The sequence below is a fragment of the Manacus candei genome, unplaced genomic scaffold (genome assembly GCF_025592945.1).
Source record: "Manacus candei isolate 608988 ecotype Guabito, Panama unplaced genomic scaffold, ASM2559294v1 h1tg000028l, whole genome shotgun sequence".
Classification (NCBI taxonomy): Eukaryota; Metazoa; Chordata; class Aves; order Passeriformes; family Pipridae; genus Manacus; species Manacus candei.
This window is the reverse complement of record NW_026138076.1, coordinates 27,151,609-27,169,264: the sequence shown is the minus strand read 5'-3', so window position 1 is coordinate 27,169,264 and position 17,656 is coordinate 27,151,609. Positions and strand designations below refer to the sequence as shown.

Below are 17,656 nucleotides of genomic sequence, written 5' to 3'. Positions count from 1 at the left end.
AGAATTAAAGAAAGAGCTATTTGAAGCTGGTTGCATGTTCAGATAGCAATAGGTAGTGTGGTTAAATGGTCACAGTTGAATTATGGTGGTTATGTGAATGATAAATTCATGTATTGTGTGATACTGCAGTGTGTAACAAAGCTCTATATCCTTATTAGGAAAGTTCTCAAACAGGGAAAGATGGTATGTTGAAAGTCTATAATTAATTCCTGACAATCGTGAACCTTTCAGACAGCAAGAAGATTGGTAGAGTTAACCTTAAAGCCCAAACACACTTACTTCTACAGTGGAAAAGTCCTAAATTTTACATAGGCTGGCTGATTTTTTTTTTACCTCTAGGAATATCCCACACTAGAATATTTTCCAGCCTGGTAGGGTGACTTTATAAACACATATTTGAAAAACAGTCTAAATTCCTAAGAGCCTATAAAAGAAGGGACATAATGTCCTTGACTGAATTCAATTAAACACATTATTTGTATTATGGGTTCACATGATTCATTATACTGTATTCATTTCTAATGGCAGAAAAGTCTGAAAATACTTCATTCATACAGTTAACAGGAGTGACTGGGTTTCATAATGTTCTGTTCTAAATAATCAAACCTATAATTCTAAGAAACCTTCTGAAATAAAAATATACAAAGAATATGTTCAGCCAGACCCAGTAATGTGTCGTCAGCATATTTTGATCTAAACTGGAAACAGAGATTTTTAGTAAAAGGCACTGCAAACTCTAGCTGGATATACTTTATTGCTGCCTGCAAATTATATTTTAAATCCTGGTCCAAGGCCAGTGATTTTTATTACTCTTCTCAGCACTGAGTGCCCATTAATGTAGTATGTGATTTATTCATTTTATTTTTCCATATGTGTTTATATGGGCAGGAAGTCACTGTACTCACGAGTCTGAGTTATTTTTCCATAGGAATCCTGGAAAGATGGTAAAGAGGTGGTGCAATGTACAAGCAGACAAACACACGGACATCCCAGAGGAAAGAAGGGAATATGACTTAATCACCCCAAATGAAATAAATCTACTGATTTGCATTCGATTTATGCTTTTGCTACTTTGTTGTTATGCAAACCTGAATACATTTTGTAGGTCTGCTGGTATCTTTCCCCTGGTGAACACAAAGTAATTTTTAATAGTTTCTCCTGGGAATATTTTAGCATGATTCAACTAGGTGGATTTTGCCTAAATATTTAGCAATTTATAACCATGTATGCACTTGAACATAAAACAGACTCATGATGCTATTGTTGGCTGATCATGGTCTTGAAGCTGCAAGATTTACTCCCTGGAGTTTTCTTTATTTGAGACTGAAAGAGGTTGTATAGTGACTTGGTACCAGACATCCTCAGGGAGCCCAGATAGTTTTATTTTAGGACAGTTCCTATTTTTATGTGCAATCCCACCTATGAGAATGTACCATGGAGTAGGAGCATGGGACTTACTAAGGGTAGTAGAGCTCCTTCTGTTTGCTTTGAAAACATTAGGGACATCAGAAAAACGAGTTAGGTAATAGGTATTCTTCGTGCTTTGCAATCTGTCCCACCTTGATAGGTTCCACTACTACTCATGACTTGCAGGAGGTAGAGGAGAGGGGCAGAGAAGTCAGAAGTAGATGTGGTAGTTGTGGATGTGGTTCAATGGTGAACATGGCAGTGTTAGGTTAATGCTTTGACTCAGAGGTTCTTTCCAACCTAAGTGATTCTATAATTCTAAGCATTGCTTGTTCTATGTGGTGATCCGTCCCACTCTGCAAAGGCAATGAGGTGAAAAATGGCCTTGTTTCATAAACAAGATGAGTATTTTAGTATCTATGTAATTTAAATTCCAATAGAAACAGAGAAGTATACTCTTCACCAAGATATAGACCTCTCTTTGTAGGTCGTGTCTCTCACAAATTACTACAGGATCTGAAAGTTCTGGAATCCATAATTTCAGCACAGCCTGTTTGGTGGATTGTCTGTTCAGTACAGTAAAGATGCTGGCAAGAGACCAGACTTTTGAAACCAACCACAGATTTCCAAATCTGTGTATCAATTAAAAAAAAACAAAACCAAAAGCAGGACACAAGTTGCTCCATTCCAACCCAAACAACCTTTTTTAACTGAAAGGTCAAAACTCAACTGATTTTATGTAGATTAGAACAGTTTATAGAATCGCTGCCTAAAAAAAGAGCAGAATGGTGAAAAATGTGGAATGGGTTGTGAGGTGATCCGAGAATCTTCTTGGGTATATGCTCAGATAGTTCATGGATTCTTTGAAGGCTTTATCTCAATTTCTGTTTGCTCTGTTGCTTAGATCCTCTTCTTAGATCCCCTTCTTTTTGATCCTCCTGAAAATTGGTTCTAACATTTTCTGATTTGACAGCTCTCTAACCTTTCCAAATAATCTACTCTGTGTGAGATCCATCTCATCTCCACTGAACGTTTTTCCACTGAAATATTGTATACAGTATTTGTTACTGGTTATGCTGGCAGATGGTTTTGGTAGTCACAAGGCGTATTTAAAATGATGGAAATTATTTTATTTACCTATGAAAAGAGCAACCTTTATTTGTTTAGTGTTTCAAAGATGAATTCATTTGCTGGTTGGCAGCATGATCCTCTCTCCTTTGCAGTTTTCAGCTGACACTTCATGTGTCTAAGCAGAAAGTGAAGCAATCTGATGTGGATCTGGTGGAAGATAGAGAGGTTAGCCTGAGATTTAGTTCTGCTCAAATTCTTTCCGAGAGCACTTAGAAGGTGCTGGTGTCTCATGAACCCAAGAAAGGGAAGAGAAGACGTCATAGCCTACATCCCACCCACCTCTGATGCTCTAAGAGTGAACTCTGACTGCTTTGAATACAGGCAATGATGGAGGCATATTTCCCTGTCCATAATCAGGTGGTTGTTGGACTCAGGAATAGAATGCAATAGGAGGCAGAAGTCTTTTCTGATTGTCTGCCTATCCTGCTGGTACCCTAATGCTGGATATACAAACATTTCTTGACAGATGCTGTAGTTTGTCAAGACACACATGATTGTGTTTCTTTTGAGTTGTATGTTTGGACTCAGTTGCTGAGGTGGCAGATTTTTCACTCTAGAAAAGACGTATATAAAGCAGTCTTTATTTCAGCTGAAGAAAAAATTATGAAGTACACAGTAAGAACTGATAAAAACAATTGCTTCCAACTGTTAATGACAAAAATGCCTCTCCATCCTGCTGTGTGCCTGTAATACAATCTTCAAAATGTACTAACTAATTTCTACCATGCCAACATATTCTCCTGTTTTGTATTTTTCCCTTTTAGGCCAAAATTGGGTCTGGAAAGCTCATGGGCCCTAAAGGTGTTTCAGTGGATCGTAACGGACACATCATTGTAGTGGACAATAAAGCATGCTGTGTCTTCATCTTCCAGCCAAATGGGAAAATAGTCACCAGGTTTGGTAGTCGAGGAAATGGTGACAAGCAGTTTGCAGGTACACTTGATGGTAATATGTAAATCCCCTTTTCTTGCCTCTTCTGCTCACATTTGCATGATGTTTGAGCATGTTGAAGATGCTATATCCTACTCATTTATCCTCTGGGGAGAGGTTCTACTAAACATACAGCTCCTATTCACTTCACCATTTGTTTAATTGGTCAGGAAGACTGCAACATCTGTTCTGCAAATGCAGCTGTAACCGGATTGTTTTATCTACCTCTCTGTGTCTGGAAGCATTTCAGATCAGTGATCCAAGAAAGACTGATCTTAACTAGCATTTTATAAGTGCTTAGTAATGCCCACACTAAGCTGTTCATGATAATCAGCTCAAACACTGTGCTTTGTATTTCCAGTGATCAGATACACATAAACCAATGCCCCAAGTGGTAGCTTTCCACTCATTAGAAAATGAGTGTAATGGGATAGTGTTAAGATTGAGATCAGGAAGACACAGTTATGCAATGGCCGATGTGACTTCGGGGAAATTGCCTCTTAACTGACTGCTTGCACATGGTGTCTTTTGAGTAGAACATGCAATTAAGTTTAAAAAGAAACCCAATTGATGTATTTTAAGTGAGAAGCTTTTCTTTCAAAATTTGAAATGAAGATGCCAAATTACATATGCAGGTCACTTTGCAGGTGTTGGGTCACTTTGAGTATGTAGTCTGATTGGTCTGATGTTCTGACTGGTTCACAGTATAAGAGAGGCATATAGCAGTGGTATAACTGTTATTATCTTCATTCTCTTGCAATGTCTTATGGCATAATATATATAATTTATGAGCACTTTGGCTCTAACACAGCTAGATTTTCTGGGTATCTTGAATTTCTTTCATTTTAAAATCTATAAGAACACCTCCTGAATATAAGTGTGCAAATACTTCCTAACAATGCATTTGAGAAATGTATCCCTCTCCTTGCTTGTATGCAACTGAAAACACGTCAATTCTCCATACTCAGATCTTTTCATTGTAAAGGCTTTCATCTGTTTTATAGGTTACCCTGATACACTCTGAAAATTGAAACTGAGTTCTGATCTGTTTAATAACTCAAAATGGAATGAAGTATTTTGATTTGGGGACCTGCCTGTTTTCAAGCTACCATTTGTTTATTAGTCAAATTTGCACACATAGTTCAATACACAATGTAAACCAAAAATGCACATTTTTCCATGGCAATGATCTTCTATGTAACTTTTGTATTTATCCTAAAACTTGTTATCTGAAATGCTTGTAAGATGTGAGCACAAAGAGCATAGAATATTTCAATTAAGACTTTACATTAACATTTTTGAGAACTATTTTCAGTGTATACACCATTTTATACCTAAGCACTATGTGTTTTGAGTTGTTAATAAGCACATCAATCTCTGTATAGTCATATGTATACAAGAGAGGGAGAAATGAACAATGCTTTTGGTAACAATAGCTGACAACTGGTTGAAAAAGAAACTGTGTTTACAAAAAGCATCCTGAGCTTTAAAAAAAAAAAAAGAAATAAAACTACTCCTACTTTGAAACTGGTATTCCCAATTTGACTGTTATTGCTCAGAAGCCAAACATAATATCCTGGCAGGCTAAATTTATTTTTTTTTTTTAATTTAAAAATACTTTTTTTAATGCTACTGTTATTTTTTTTTATTTTTTTCTTCTTCTGCATTGCAGGTCCTCATTTTGCAGCTGTAAACAGCAACAATGAAATCATCATTACAGATTTTCATAACCATTCTGTCAAGGTACTGTCAATTAATGGCAAATTGGAAAGTTGCCATTTTTATTTTATCATGGTACTTTCTTGGGGAATATTAAGTATTGTTAAAGCCAAAGAGATCAGACTCCATATATATGAGCTTTGAGATAAGGACATGTGGTGGTTTCACCTTGGCTGAACACCAGGTGCCCACCCAGCTGCTCTGTCCCTCCCCTTCCCAGCCAGACAGGGGAGAGAGTAAGGTGGGAAAAGAAAACATCATAAATCATGGGTTGCAATAAGGCAGTTTATATTCATGCAAAACAAGAAAGCAAAAGCAGCGTGCGCGCGCACAAAGCAGAAGCCAGCAGTTAATCTCTACTTCCCATAAGCAGCCATGGTCGGCCACTTCTCTGAGAAGCAGGGCTCCAGCACACATAATGGTTGTCAGCAGGCAGCTGTCAGAGACAGTGAGTGCCTCTGGTCCTGCTCCTTGCCTCAGCTTTTATATCTGGGTTGATGTCCTATGGTATGGAATACCCCCTTGGTCAGTGTGGGTCAGCTGGCCTACTTGGGTCCCCTCCCACGATCTCGCCCTCGATTGAAGAAAGAATGTTACAGTGCTGATGCTGTGCTCAGCAGTAGCCAAAACATGGGCATGTTATCGACACTCCTCTAGCTACCAATGCAGAGCACGGCACTGTGAGGTCTGCTATGGGGAAATAAATTCCAGCTCAGCCAGATCCACCACAGGACAGCATGTTCAGAGAACTTTGCATGCAGTGCATTTCTTAGTGAAGATATAGTCCTTTGCCTTTGGTGTAGCTATAATGGCCTCTAATTCAACTGCTCAAACATAAGCTGTACCTGATATAAGTAATTTTGACTTAGTTATTAACATTTTATTAGCACTTTACCAGCACTTTACCAAACCTGTTATTGTCCCTATGTTCTGTCCTATTTTAAGAGTCTGGTAACTGCTTTTGAATTTCCCAGTAAGAGCTTTCCACATTTCTAGCTGAACAAAGTTATAACAAAGTAAAGATATGTGACAGTCTTCAAATTCCACACCTGTAAGCTTTAAGATTACTGGATCCATTTACAATCAGATCTCTTAAAAACTGTGTAACCATTGGTTTTCATTCAGTACCTCCTGCATTGGGCAGAACTGGCCACTAGTCCTTACACCCACGGGAAGTCCTGACTCATGGCCTGTTAAAAGAGTTATGGTAAGATAGAGAAGTATATTCGGTTGTCCCAATAATAAACCAAAACAAGGATACATGTGTCGAGAGGTCATGTGTTGGAAAGTGTATAAGAAGGAGATAAAGGCCATTTCAGAAATTACTCACCTGTGCATGTTTGTTCTCAGGCATTCCCTTTCAGACGCTTTCCATGTGTACTCTTTTTCCCTCCCTCAACATGAAGCAGCATCAGGTGGACACAGGCAGAATGCTGTCCTATCTGGGTTCTCAGGCCACATGCATCAAGTCCCATGCACCAATGAAATGCCTGAGATTTCACCTAATGGATGCCTATTTTGATTGAACTCAAATATGGACCCTCAGTTCAGTTCTTCACTGTTCATAACTGCAATGATAAATCTTACATATTCACCTGAAATAGGAAGTTGCTGCCTAAACATAGACACTTTCATGTCCTGAGCAGTGCTGAATCATCTACCTTTTGAACAGCAACCTTGCTTGCGTATTGTTTTGGAATTTGTGAGGAAGTAGCAACTCGTGGTTTGGATTACAACACAGAAATCAAGACTGCTGCAGGAGCCTTAAAGCAGACTGTTTAGCAGCAGGATGCCTATGATTCCATAAATTACCCCTCCACAAGCATGGCTTGCCTGGTAACAAGAATGCCTGGAGAGGCTTAACAACAAGGGCAAACTACAATGAAAAAAAAGCAAGTGAAGACATGTAAGAAGTGTGGCATCTTAGCAAATTTATAATTATTACATTTCTAATGAGAACAGAGTGTTCCCATCTGTCTCTGGCATGACTCAGTGGGATAAACATGTTATTTGTTACAACTGGGTGCTAACTGGAGAAGATTCTTATTTTTGTAGTGCTGTCTAAATTGGTACAGATAACTGTTGACACTCTGGAGAGCAGAGTGTATAATCTGGGAGCAGAGTATATCTTGTTTTAAATAATAAATTAATTTATAAATAACTAAATAAATTAATTTCACTCTTCTGGGTCCCAAAGCCTCTTCCTGTCACCAGTGTTTTGAATTAAACATGCTCACTCGGCAACATTATTCTTCCTCCCCCATTAACCTCCAAGCATGTTCCTTCCCTCAGGCATCTTCTATGGAAAATCCTGCACAATGCAGGCTTCTCTCTCATTTGGTCACTTTAACCCAAGGAGACAGCAATACATCTTTGCCTGTTTTTTTCATTAGTTGACTTTTTTTCTATTTTCTTTAATCACCTGAGGCACCAACCAAGTACAATCATTAATTTCCCTTCCCAAATGCTTTTTCTCTGTTCACTGTGGGTGTTCAAGAACAGGATGATTTCCTCGGATCTTCCACCTTATTAGCACTTGGCACTTGGCAGGTCTTTGCATTTTCTTGTGCAAGCCACAGTCAGTCTCTAAGAACACAGTTGGACCTTGTGCTATAGCTGGGCCTGAGTCCAAAGTGGACCAAAATATTTTAGAAATGGCTATGGTATTATGTAAGTGACAAATTCTGTATCTCAGTTGGTCCCACTGGTGCATTCAGGTCACTGACACAATAGTCATTGGCCAGTTCCATCTTTCTACTGTCTAAACCTGTTACCATCACAGAGAATTCAGTTTCTGATCTGTCCATACAGAGAGCAGCATGCCATGATTCTCAGTGTGTGTTAGATTATGGAAGTCAGAGAAGGGTGTATCTGCTTCGCTGTGTTTCAGTTCTACAGAAACACAGAACCTAGTGCTGCATCTGCCCTCAGCTCTTTTTAATTCAAGATGGGCAAGCTGTAGAAGGGTTCTGGGGCTCTTTGCCTCTGTGTTTGAGCTGAATCAGATGTTAAGTGGGAAGGGAAAGACTGTACAGTGTAATGGAGCTGGAGGGAGAGATGGATACCTTTTCTCCCATGTTCTCTGTGTGTGTGTGTGTTCCTGGGGAGTCTTCAATTCCTACTGTCATTGGCAGGTGAACTGGTACTAGTAGAATACTAATATTGATGCGATGCCATATTCAGGTTTATGTTTTAATCCATACAGGTATTTAACCAGGAGGGAGAATTCATGCTGAAGTTTGGATCAAATGGAGAAGGAAATGGACAGTTTAATGCACCAACTGGAGTAGCTGTAGATTCTAATGGAAATATTATTGTAGCAGATTGGGGAAACAGCCGAATACAGGTAGAAATTTCCATATTTCAAAGGTGCTTGATTAAGAAAACTAATGGATTGATAACTCTGGCCACTGAAGTCTTCAGACTGCCCAAGAAACATGATGGCAAAAATTAGAAGTGATGTGGTTTCTCGCCTTTTATATGCCTCATTCCTGGCCTGTCCACTTTTAAAATTGGTGGTGTCAGATGATAGGCTTTCCAGTGTGACTGCTAGCAATTCTGATGGTCACTGTGACCAAGGCTTTTGTCTGCAAGTAGTTCCCCAAAAGCTATTTGATGACTTATGCAACTTGCAAGCATTGCTGAGATGATAGTAATTTATAATCACCATAACAGAAGATTGGAGACATGGTGGAAAATATGAAAAAGCAAATGACCTGAGGCAAATGCAGCAGATTTTTATCATCTTTTTAAATATTGAGAAACTATTCTGCTTTTAAGTTATGAGAGTTGCACTCTTTTTATCTTTCAAGTGCTAATCACAAGGTCTTCTTATTTGCCAAAGAATACCCAATAAATAAGTGTATGTATTATTTCCACTGAATACAAAAATGAGGGATCTGCCTATGAGTTGTTCCCAGGAAGCACTATCAACAGGGTAAACAAATTCCCGTTTTTTTCTGTGTGGGAACCTAAGTGTCAGGCTAGCCACGACAGTAATATTTGTTAGGAAAACAACACGTTGGTTGAGTTCCTGATTGAGTTTGATTTATTGTAGTTGCCTATTTTTAGAACAAGGAACAGCCAAGGTGCTTTTTATTATTATTATTTCATTGTGTGTTTAATTCTTGCCAAAGATCCTGATAGCTTTAATTAGCTCTTTTTAACAAGAAATACATTTGTATATAAACTTGCATATTATGAGATAACAGAACAGATTTTGCCCTTGTTTGTTCTAGTGTATGTCAGCTGTTTCAGAGATGAGAAGTATAACAGTATAATTGATCAGACTTGTGTCCGCTATTTTTCTTTTTTATTCATAACATTTATTCTGTGCTTTCTCACCCTCTAAGGTTTTTGATGGAAGCGGATCATTTTTGTCCTACATTAACACCTCTGCTGACCCACTTTATGGTCCCCAAGGTCTGGCCCTTACTTCAGATGGCCACGTCGTAGTTGCAGACTCTGGGAATCACTGCTTCAAGGTCTATCGATACTTACAGTAACAATGAGCTCTGGAGCTGGATAATCACTCACCCTTAAGAAAAGACTGGTCCTAGAGATCCAATGCAAGATATCTCCTACTTTGAGTTCATTTTTAATAATGAAGGAGTCTCTTATGGACTTCCTGTGATAATTTCCAAACTTACCTTGTTTACATAGGACTTGCACCTCTTACGTTTCTCACTGAACTTTTTGTTGCAAGGGTTAATAAAAAAAGTCTTCTTTCACTGAATTCATAAAGACAATGTGAAATTAAACACAAACTGCAAGCTATGGAACTGGAATTAACTAATTAGGCAAAAATGAGAAAAGTTTGGGAAAAGTCCCCAAAGCTTTTTGACGACTGCGAAGGGTAGCTCCTGCTCAGACCTTCCAAATTTAAAGAAATATCATTCTTATGCATTATTTAACCCAGAGGTGATCCTGGGAATCTTCTAGATCTCATTATCATGGTAGGTATTACACTTTTAACATTCTTCAGTCTTACTATCTATAACAAGTAGGTCTTTTTAGTATAAGGTTAAGTCTCACAAAATCCGTCTAGCTCTAACTGTCAGACCTAACACAGCTCAACGTTTAGCACTATGAGGATCAATGCAAATTCCCTACTCACGTGGAATTAATGAAGGATTGTTTCGTATGCTTGTTTTTCACTTTTCCTCTTGCTCAGTGTGCAGGAAGGACTTTGCAGAGACTGGACATTTCTAAAGCTCTGGAAAAACTTAATTGTAGCGATATATTAATGGGAATGGAATTTCTGTATAATGACAGACCTTTTGACACCAAACTAGTTCATTAGGATCAGGGTTATTACAATGTCAACTCAATTAACCTCATATGTGCCACTCTTTCGTATGTGTTCATTGCCATGTTTCCTTGAGGCAACTCATTGTATTAACCAATAAAATAAAATGCAGCATCACACAGGACAGAAAGCCAGAGAGGTACCCCTGTGGAGGACCTACATTGTACAACCAAAGGAACTGTGGAAAACAGAGGTTGTATAGGAAAGCCAAGGGTTACCAAAGCTATTTGTTTTTATGTGAGAAAAAAAATACAAATAAGAATGAATTTGAACCAATTCCTGAAGTCCTTCATTAAAGGGAATTTTGTTAGAGGACAAAATAAGGACTGGGAGATTTGTTCCGATTTGTTTGTATGTATGTATGTATGTACGTATGTATGTATGACTGACTGACATAAAAATAAAAAAAAAAGTAAATGTGGGTTATTTCAGCAAACTGGAACGTATGTATGACATTTGACAATGGCAGTACTCTGAAAAATGTCCCTCCTTCTTCTGCCAGATCTCTCTTCTGTGTTCTTTGTTAAAGTATTAATTTAACTGGAAATGCTTACAGTCATAGTTCTGTTTTTAATGTTTGGTTTGTTGGAGTTTTTTAAGTGTGAACTTGTCCTTTTTAAAGTAGCATTTGCTTTATTATTTCTAAATCCAGTGGTCAAGGGATAAATTGCTACTGTAGCCTAATGTAGATAGAGTGGTGCTCCCTCTTAAATCTCATTTGAGAAGCTGGTGAGCTTGCTGCCAATGCCTACAATGGCCTGGGAAGTGCTGTCTTTCTTTTCTCATTTTTAGGCCTTGAAACAAAAGGGCATTGGGTCAGAAATGAGGGAGTATTTTAAGCATGTCTTCAAAATGCAAAGAAATCTTTGATAAAATTACTTGTTAAAAGTATTTGTCTTATTTCTAAAAGGTTAAGGTGGTTGTTTCAATGAATTTGAGAAAATTAATGGTTTTTTTGTAAAGTTGCATTTGACTTGTAAAAATGCAGACCCCAAGGTTCTTAAATGGGGAACTTGTCTGGTTTTTAATTCCTTTTTCTTAAAGATATTTCCTTCTCTTTCCCTTGTTTATTTTTTGCACATAGAACCAATGTATGAATTTTCATGCAAATATAAGTTTCCTTATTTCATTGGAATAAATATTTTGTGCATGAAGCTTAAGGTTGGACTGTATAATGCAGCTGAGAAACTGATGGTAACATTTATGGAATATTAAAACTCAAGTTTGTTATTACCAAGAGAATGAAATATCCTCTGCTTGAACTGAGTTTGTCCTAAAATTCTGAAGATGGTATCTCAGTCATTACACAATAAACTGTCCTATCAAAATTTAACAAAGTTGTAGATCAGATTTTCATTCTAAGTGTCCTTATAAGCAACCTTCTGGTAAACAAACAATTTCTGATATTGGAAGGTCTTTAAATGGCACATTTATTAAAGAAGACAAGGTGCGTAGCATTTTAACTTTATTTATTAGCAAAGAGAAGGGGTTGCACAGATTCTATGAGATAAAAACTTTAAGAGAAAATGAAACGTGCTGTTGCTGTCAGTTATTATATCTAGTTCCAAATATGGATTTTTATAATACAATGTTACTAAACTTGCATGCTTACCGTAACTCAGAAAACATCGCCAAATCCTCTGCTTTCAGGAACTTTGAGAAGCATAGAAATCAGATCCTAACCTGTATATCAAAACATATACTTAATACTGTACTATTTCATGTACACACTTTTCTTCAAAAGCTTTTCAGTCCCTTTGGTCCAGCATTGTTTAACATGATTTTATATAACCCTTGTCAACTCAGTCCCTCCTGATGAAATACGGAATTCTGCACACAACCCTGTTACAACCCAGCTAAAAGCTACTAGGGAGTTTGTGGATTTTTTCTTAAAATTGAGTAGTCCTTTTTCAGGGCTTTTAGACATTATCACCAGAGAAGCACCTGAAAAATGTCACTAATTTCGAGTTCCTTCTGATAGCAAATGCGGCCAATTACGATTTCAAATTCAGTGGCATTCCCTTCCAAGGTCTGACCTTATCTGCCTGGCACTGGGACACTGAGAAACACATTGCTTTTACAGTGTGCTTCTGAAGCCAATTTCACTAAAATGCTTGGCTTACAAACCTTACGAAGAGCCACCAAAGCAGAAATTCTGTACTAAAAAACTGGCAGATTTTTTTCCCATCTAATTAAGGGAACGTCAGAATTGCACTACGTGGTTTGCTGAGTTGTTAGCATTTATTAAAGGCTTTATAGGCACGCTGCTGCCAGACTTCAGGTATAACCAAATGTTCCCTTGCTGTCCCTGGAATGCTAATTGACTAGCAGCACAGCATGAATGGTGAAAGTATGTGCTTCATTTAACTAATCTTCAACTCAAAAGTAATCTCAAAAGGTTATTAGATCTTGTGTCATTTGGAGCATTTTAGGACAAACTAGCCAACTGCATTTTCATTGTTTTGTGAATAGAATAAAATAAAAGGATCTGTTCAGATAAATCCAATACAAGCAGTAGGAGATTTTTACATAGGCTAAAACCAGCACCAATGTAGCTGAAAAAGAAATGGAAAATGGTTTAGGCACGCATTTGCCTAATGAAGGTGGATAGTTATTTATTAGTACATGCACATCTGCTCTGTAAAAGCTAGAGGGCTTTTGATTTTATGTCGATATTTTTTATAACTAAGGATCTAGTGTTGCCATGAGAACTATAAGTGCCCAATATGTTCTGTTTGTTATAAAGAAATGACTTTCAGTTGTGGGGGACAGCTTGTTATGAAATCATGATGTACATGGAAAATTTTCTTCAATTGTGAGCAGTGATTATTTGTGGAAAGTGTGCGAAAGGTATTTGTGCTACAGACGGGGAAGATTCCTAACAGGTCCTGTTATTTCTGATACATGTACAGCACTTCAGTTGATGTTTGTGAGCAACACAGCCTTAACCCTAACACTTTTGCTTTGGCTTTATGACATGGGAATGTTCCTTCAGATGCATAGTGCAGCAGCCCCTGTTAGAAATCTCTACCAGTTGATATGCTGCAGCTTTCCAGTTCTAGGAGTGAGTGGGTTTTTTTCATTTTTTTTTTTTTTAAAGTTTTTGTACATTCCATCTTTGTAAGTCAATCTCATATGTTTTGTGTATATGTAAGCCTTGCACTCTCTTGAAACTCATAATGAAATATTCTTCTCACTTTTTTTTTTTATTGTTGTTGGGTTTGGTTCTTTTTTTTTAATCCCTATGAGGCTAAATACAACCTTTTTCTCCTTAAGGTCAAGGATGAAAGATGTGTATCAAACTGTTTGTGTGTGTGTGTGTGTAGTTTTAGCTTCCTGTGTGCCACAGTATTCTTGATGCTTTAGCCAACGATTAAAAAAAAATTACTCTGTCTTGGAAATGTAGGAAAACCAGAGTCAAATGTGTACCTTTACCACGCACAAAAATTTCAGATAATAAAAATAAAGCTTGTTTCCTCCGTTATTTTCATGGTTGAGGATTTATTTCTGATATGTCTCATATTCACTGTCTGTAAAAGTAGCCCCATAATGCAGGAAGACAGGTAATTTTTTCCAGTTTTTTTCCCTGACGCCACAGGTCACAAGAAAACTGATTTTTTTTTTCATGGGTGTTAGGCTTTTACATAGACACAGAGGAGAAAGGGACTTGAGTTGTTCTTGGGAAGAAGGTGGAGAGTTGGAGCTTCCTTTTCTCCTCCTTTCCTTCTTCAGTCCAATAATCAAAATTAACATTTTCACTGGTGGCAATAAGATTATGAGTCATAAACTTTTCCATTTGCATCACAGAAGTATACAGTACCTTTTAGCTATGCCACGCTATCATCTTTCAAGAGTCTGCTGCAGAAAATCAAATATAAATTATTGTGGAAGAACAGAAAATTTGCCTTAGGAGTTCAGTCTGACTGTTCCTGTAATAACAAATTTTCCGTTCATGTTAACTTTCATTTTACATAGTACCTATGTCTTCTTTGTCACTGGTGAACTCTCCAAACCTGAATCAATTGAGAACTCAGTGTGATTGGCAACCTGCTCACAAAGATAAACAGAATCTTCAGATGTACCAATTCCTTGTTCCTTAGGCTGAAGTTTTCTCTCACATCCAGCTGTGCTGCTCTGCAGTTAACTATCCCCACAGTTTTGCTGACAGTTAATGTGCATGCTGCCTAATCTGGACCAGCCAAAAGTATCTCAGTGACTGGAACAATTAATGTAATTTCTGTGGACAGATGTTCTCCCTAGGCAGGCCCCAGCTGTGCTGGTGGAATAGATACCTACCACTTGCTACTCATTTGCTACGTCCAGTTGAAGACCACTGCCCCTCTGATCTGTTGGCTGAGCTAGGCGTGTGAATGACTTGTTCTTTCAGTGAAATGCCTAGTTACCAAAACGCTAGTATTTAAGCAACTCATCTCATTGCTAATATTGGTAATGCTTGCTTCAGCAGCTCTGCCTAGCAAAGCTGTGGAAACTGTCAGTTTTGGAGGAGGGCCAGCTAGCATTTCTCACTGGGTTAGATGTTTGTAGGGAGAACATCTGCTTACAGTCCAAATGCTCATTTGAGGCTGAAATGAGGCAGCAGATGCTGCAGAGACTGGCCTGTATGGGATACTCATAGATCATATTGCTTCCTGATAACTGGTCACAGCCCATGACTGACTGCTTGGACCTCAGAGAAGTTGGTATGACCTCCCATGGGTGAGCATCTCTTAGAGCTCTCCTTGTCCTCCATGGTTAAGCTCTACTGCTGTCAGTCATACGGGTGTTGTGGGAGGCAGCCACAGGACTCAAAAGGCTTGCTGTTACACTTCTAGAAATAAACTGATCTGCTATTCAACATGAATTCTTCCCTTCTGCTGAAAAAAATAGCTCATGTAATTTAGAGACTGCGCTATGGCACATATGGTATGGAAGGAACAAAATTAAAGTAGGACAATTTTTGTTCTCCTACTTCCTAGCCTTCCTGCCATTGTCACTTTAGTGTCCTTTCAAAACAGAATTTCTGAATGTCATTCAACTACAGATTTGTAAGAGCAAAGTGGAGGGTACAAATTTCATCTCATCCAAGCATATTTTAACACTGACGAAGCACTGCATTTTGTCTAACTCAGGAACAGTAAAAAACTATTTTGACTGGTATTTAAACATCTTGGTCAGACACCTAGCATAGAAAATTTAGCCCAAACTGCTAAAGCTTAAGAAAATCACAGGAAAATGAGAACAATCTTCTAATAGAAAGGTACAGTTATGAGTCCACCTTCCACAGTGTTTCCATCCATTGTCTTGTTTTTAGAATCATAGCATATGACTAGCAGTTTTGTGAAATACCACATTTAGCCATTCTGAAGCCAATTAAAAATGTCAGACTTTTATGTATTTTAGGAATCATTCATTCCACTTTACCCAGTAACAGAAAACCACCCTCAAATGACACAGCATGAGATACTACTGTGTGTTCTCCTTCTGTTTGAGACTTCTTTCACCCCATAGTCTTTCAACTAATTACTTTTGAGCTGGTACTGCAAAACGGGGGAGGTGTTAGGGAATCTCTAATTACAGAGCAAATTCGACCCAGTAATGTGGCCATGAAAAGGCTTCAGAGCTGCCAGTGCAGTCAGGGTAGCTGAGAGTGGCTGTCCCCAGGGGGCATGGACAGAGAAAACCCACCATCGCCTGAGAGCATGACCAGTGTTTCAGAGACGAATGGGCTGTCTTGGTTGCTGCGACCACTGCTGAAACAAGGAATGCCTTCCAGCTGTGGTTCCATGTGTGCGCTCCAGCCATGTACTGGCTCTACCTGGGGGAGTGACCCAGGTGTTTGCTGACAGTCTACTTTCAGGTGTAATGGGGAGATGGGAGCATTGCTGTCTCACACATGCTGATCACAATACACGAGGTACATGCCCCAAGCCCACTTCAGAGTGAATGACCCTATGAAAACCCCTCCTCCCTCTCCTCCTCCTCTTCTGCATGTTCAGCATGTTCAGCTCTGACACCCACTCTGCTGCTCACATGTGTCACTTGCAGAAAACCCACACGGCAAAAAATGTTGCAGTAACCATTTGTTTGGCAGCAGTTAAAAATTAGAGCAGAGCTCAGTTTTATTTCAGGCTGTGAAGGAACAGGAAGGGGCCCACGCCCTCAGGCAGGAGAGGTGAGTGGGACAGGAGGAAAAGAACTGTCACAGGGAGCGTGGGGACATACTTTAGGGGCTGGCCAAAGGAAGGGAAAAGAAAGGAGACAGAATATGAGCCCTCACAGCATATGAGGAGGCGTACCAACAGATTTCATTGCAAGCTAGCGAGTTGAAAATGTGCTGCACAAAAGAGAATGAAAAAACAAGAAGCTTTGTGTTTTGTATGAACCTTAGGCTTTGTATTAATAACATTCTTTCTAACTTGCATTTCGTTTTTAGTGATACACTGGTGCACACAACGAGGAACAGGACCATGGGCCAGGTCTGCATGGAAAAGAACCTCAGGTTTCAGGGAACGGGGCACCTTGCAAAAGGCATGAAAAATCTTCACAGAGACTGCCTGAACATCTCAGCTTGCATGTTTTTATTTACTTAAACTCTACAATTAGTATGGCAGCTATCAACCCACTGCTGTTGCAATTTCCCATAAATCCTGTAGCTGAAAGAAAGTGATTTACAACACAAATGATAATTAAAACAAGATGCAAGTAATTAAAGCCGCTAAAACAGTCATCTCAATGAACAACTGTTACATGCAACACCAGATGTGCCCAGGCCCTTCACTTTCACGGTCAGCAAGGGTTTTATTTCTCCGTGTCCTGCGGTTCCTGTGACAGGCCAGCTGTACAACACACGTCGCTTCAGACCACGTTCTTTCTGTCCCCTCGGTTTTATTCTATGGCGCCATCCGGTTGGTAAAAAAAAAAAAAAGAAAAAAGAAAAAAAGAAGGTAAAACACGTGCACCTTAGGAGTGGCCTTAAGACGACGTGTGTTCTAGAGCTGCCCTGTGAGGGCCGCCTCCCGGCCGCCCGCCTCCCTGCCCACCTCCCGCGGCTCGGCGCCCCGGCACAGCCGGAGCGAGGGGCGGGCGGCAGGCGGCGCTGCGCACGCGGCCTACCCACGGCCTCTTCCCGCCCGGCGGCGCCGAAATCAAACCGCGCCATGG

At 39.1% G+C, this 17,656-nt stretch overlaps 2 protein-coding genes across 19 annotated transcripts in view; both read left to right on the top strand.

The window, feature by feature from the left end:
- Positions 1 to 13,979, top strand: part of TRIM2 (tripartite motif containing 2) — a 91,158-nt gene extending 77,179 nt beyond the window's left edge. For 16 of the 17 annotated variants that reach the window (XM_051790549.1, XM_051790544.1, XM_051790538.1 and 13 more), the window contains 4 exons: positions 3,303 to 3,483; positions 5,141 to 5,211; positions 8,393 to 8,533; positions 9,540 to 13,979. In XM_051790549.1, coding sequence (XP_051646509.1) covers positions 3,303 to 3,483; positions 5,141 to 5,211; positions 8,393 to 8,533; positions 9,540 to 9,692 — 546 coding nt within the window. In that variant the 3' untranslated portion in view covers positions 9,693 to 13,979. The remainder of the gene's footprint in view (positions 1 to 3,302; positions 3,484 to 5,140; positions 5,212 to 8,392; positions 8,534 to 9,539) is intronic. The other variant, XM_051790553.1, reaches the window with a different exon arrangement.
- A 3,222-nt stretch (positions 13,980 to 17,201) lies between these two features.
- MND1 (meiotic nuclear divisions 1) overlaps positions 17,202 to 17,656 on the top strand; it is a 57,911-nt gene continuing 57,456 nt past the window's right edge. Inside the window, exon 1 of one of the 2 annotated variants that reach the window (XM_051790569.1) lies at positions 17,202 to 17,655. In XM_051790569.1, coding sequence (XP_051646529.1) covers positions 17,653 to 17,655 — 3 coding nt within the window. In that variant the 5' untranslated portion in view covers positions 17,202 to 17,652. The remainder of the gene's footprint in view (position 17,656) is intronic. The other variant, XM_051790566.1, reaches the window with a different exon arrangement.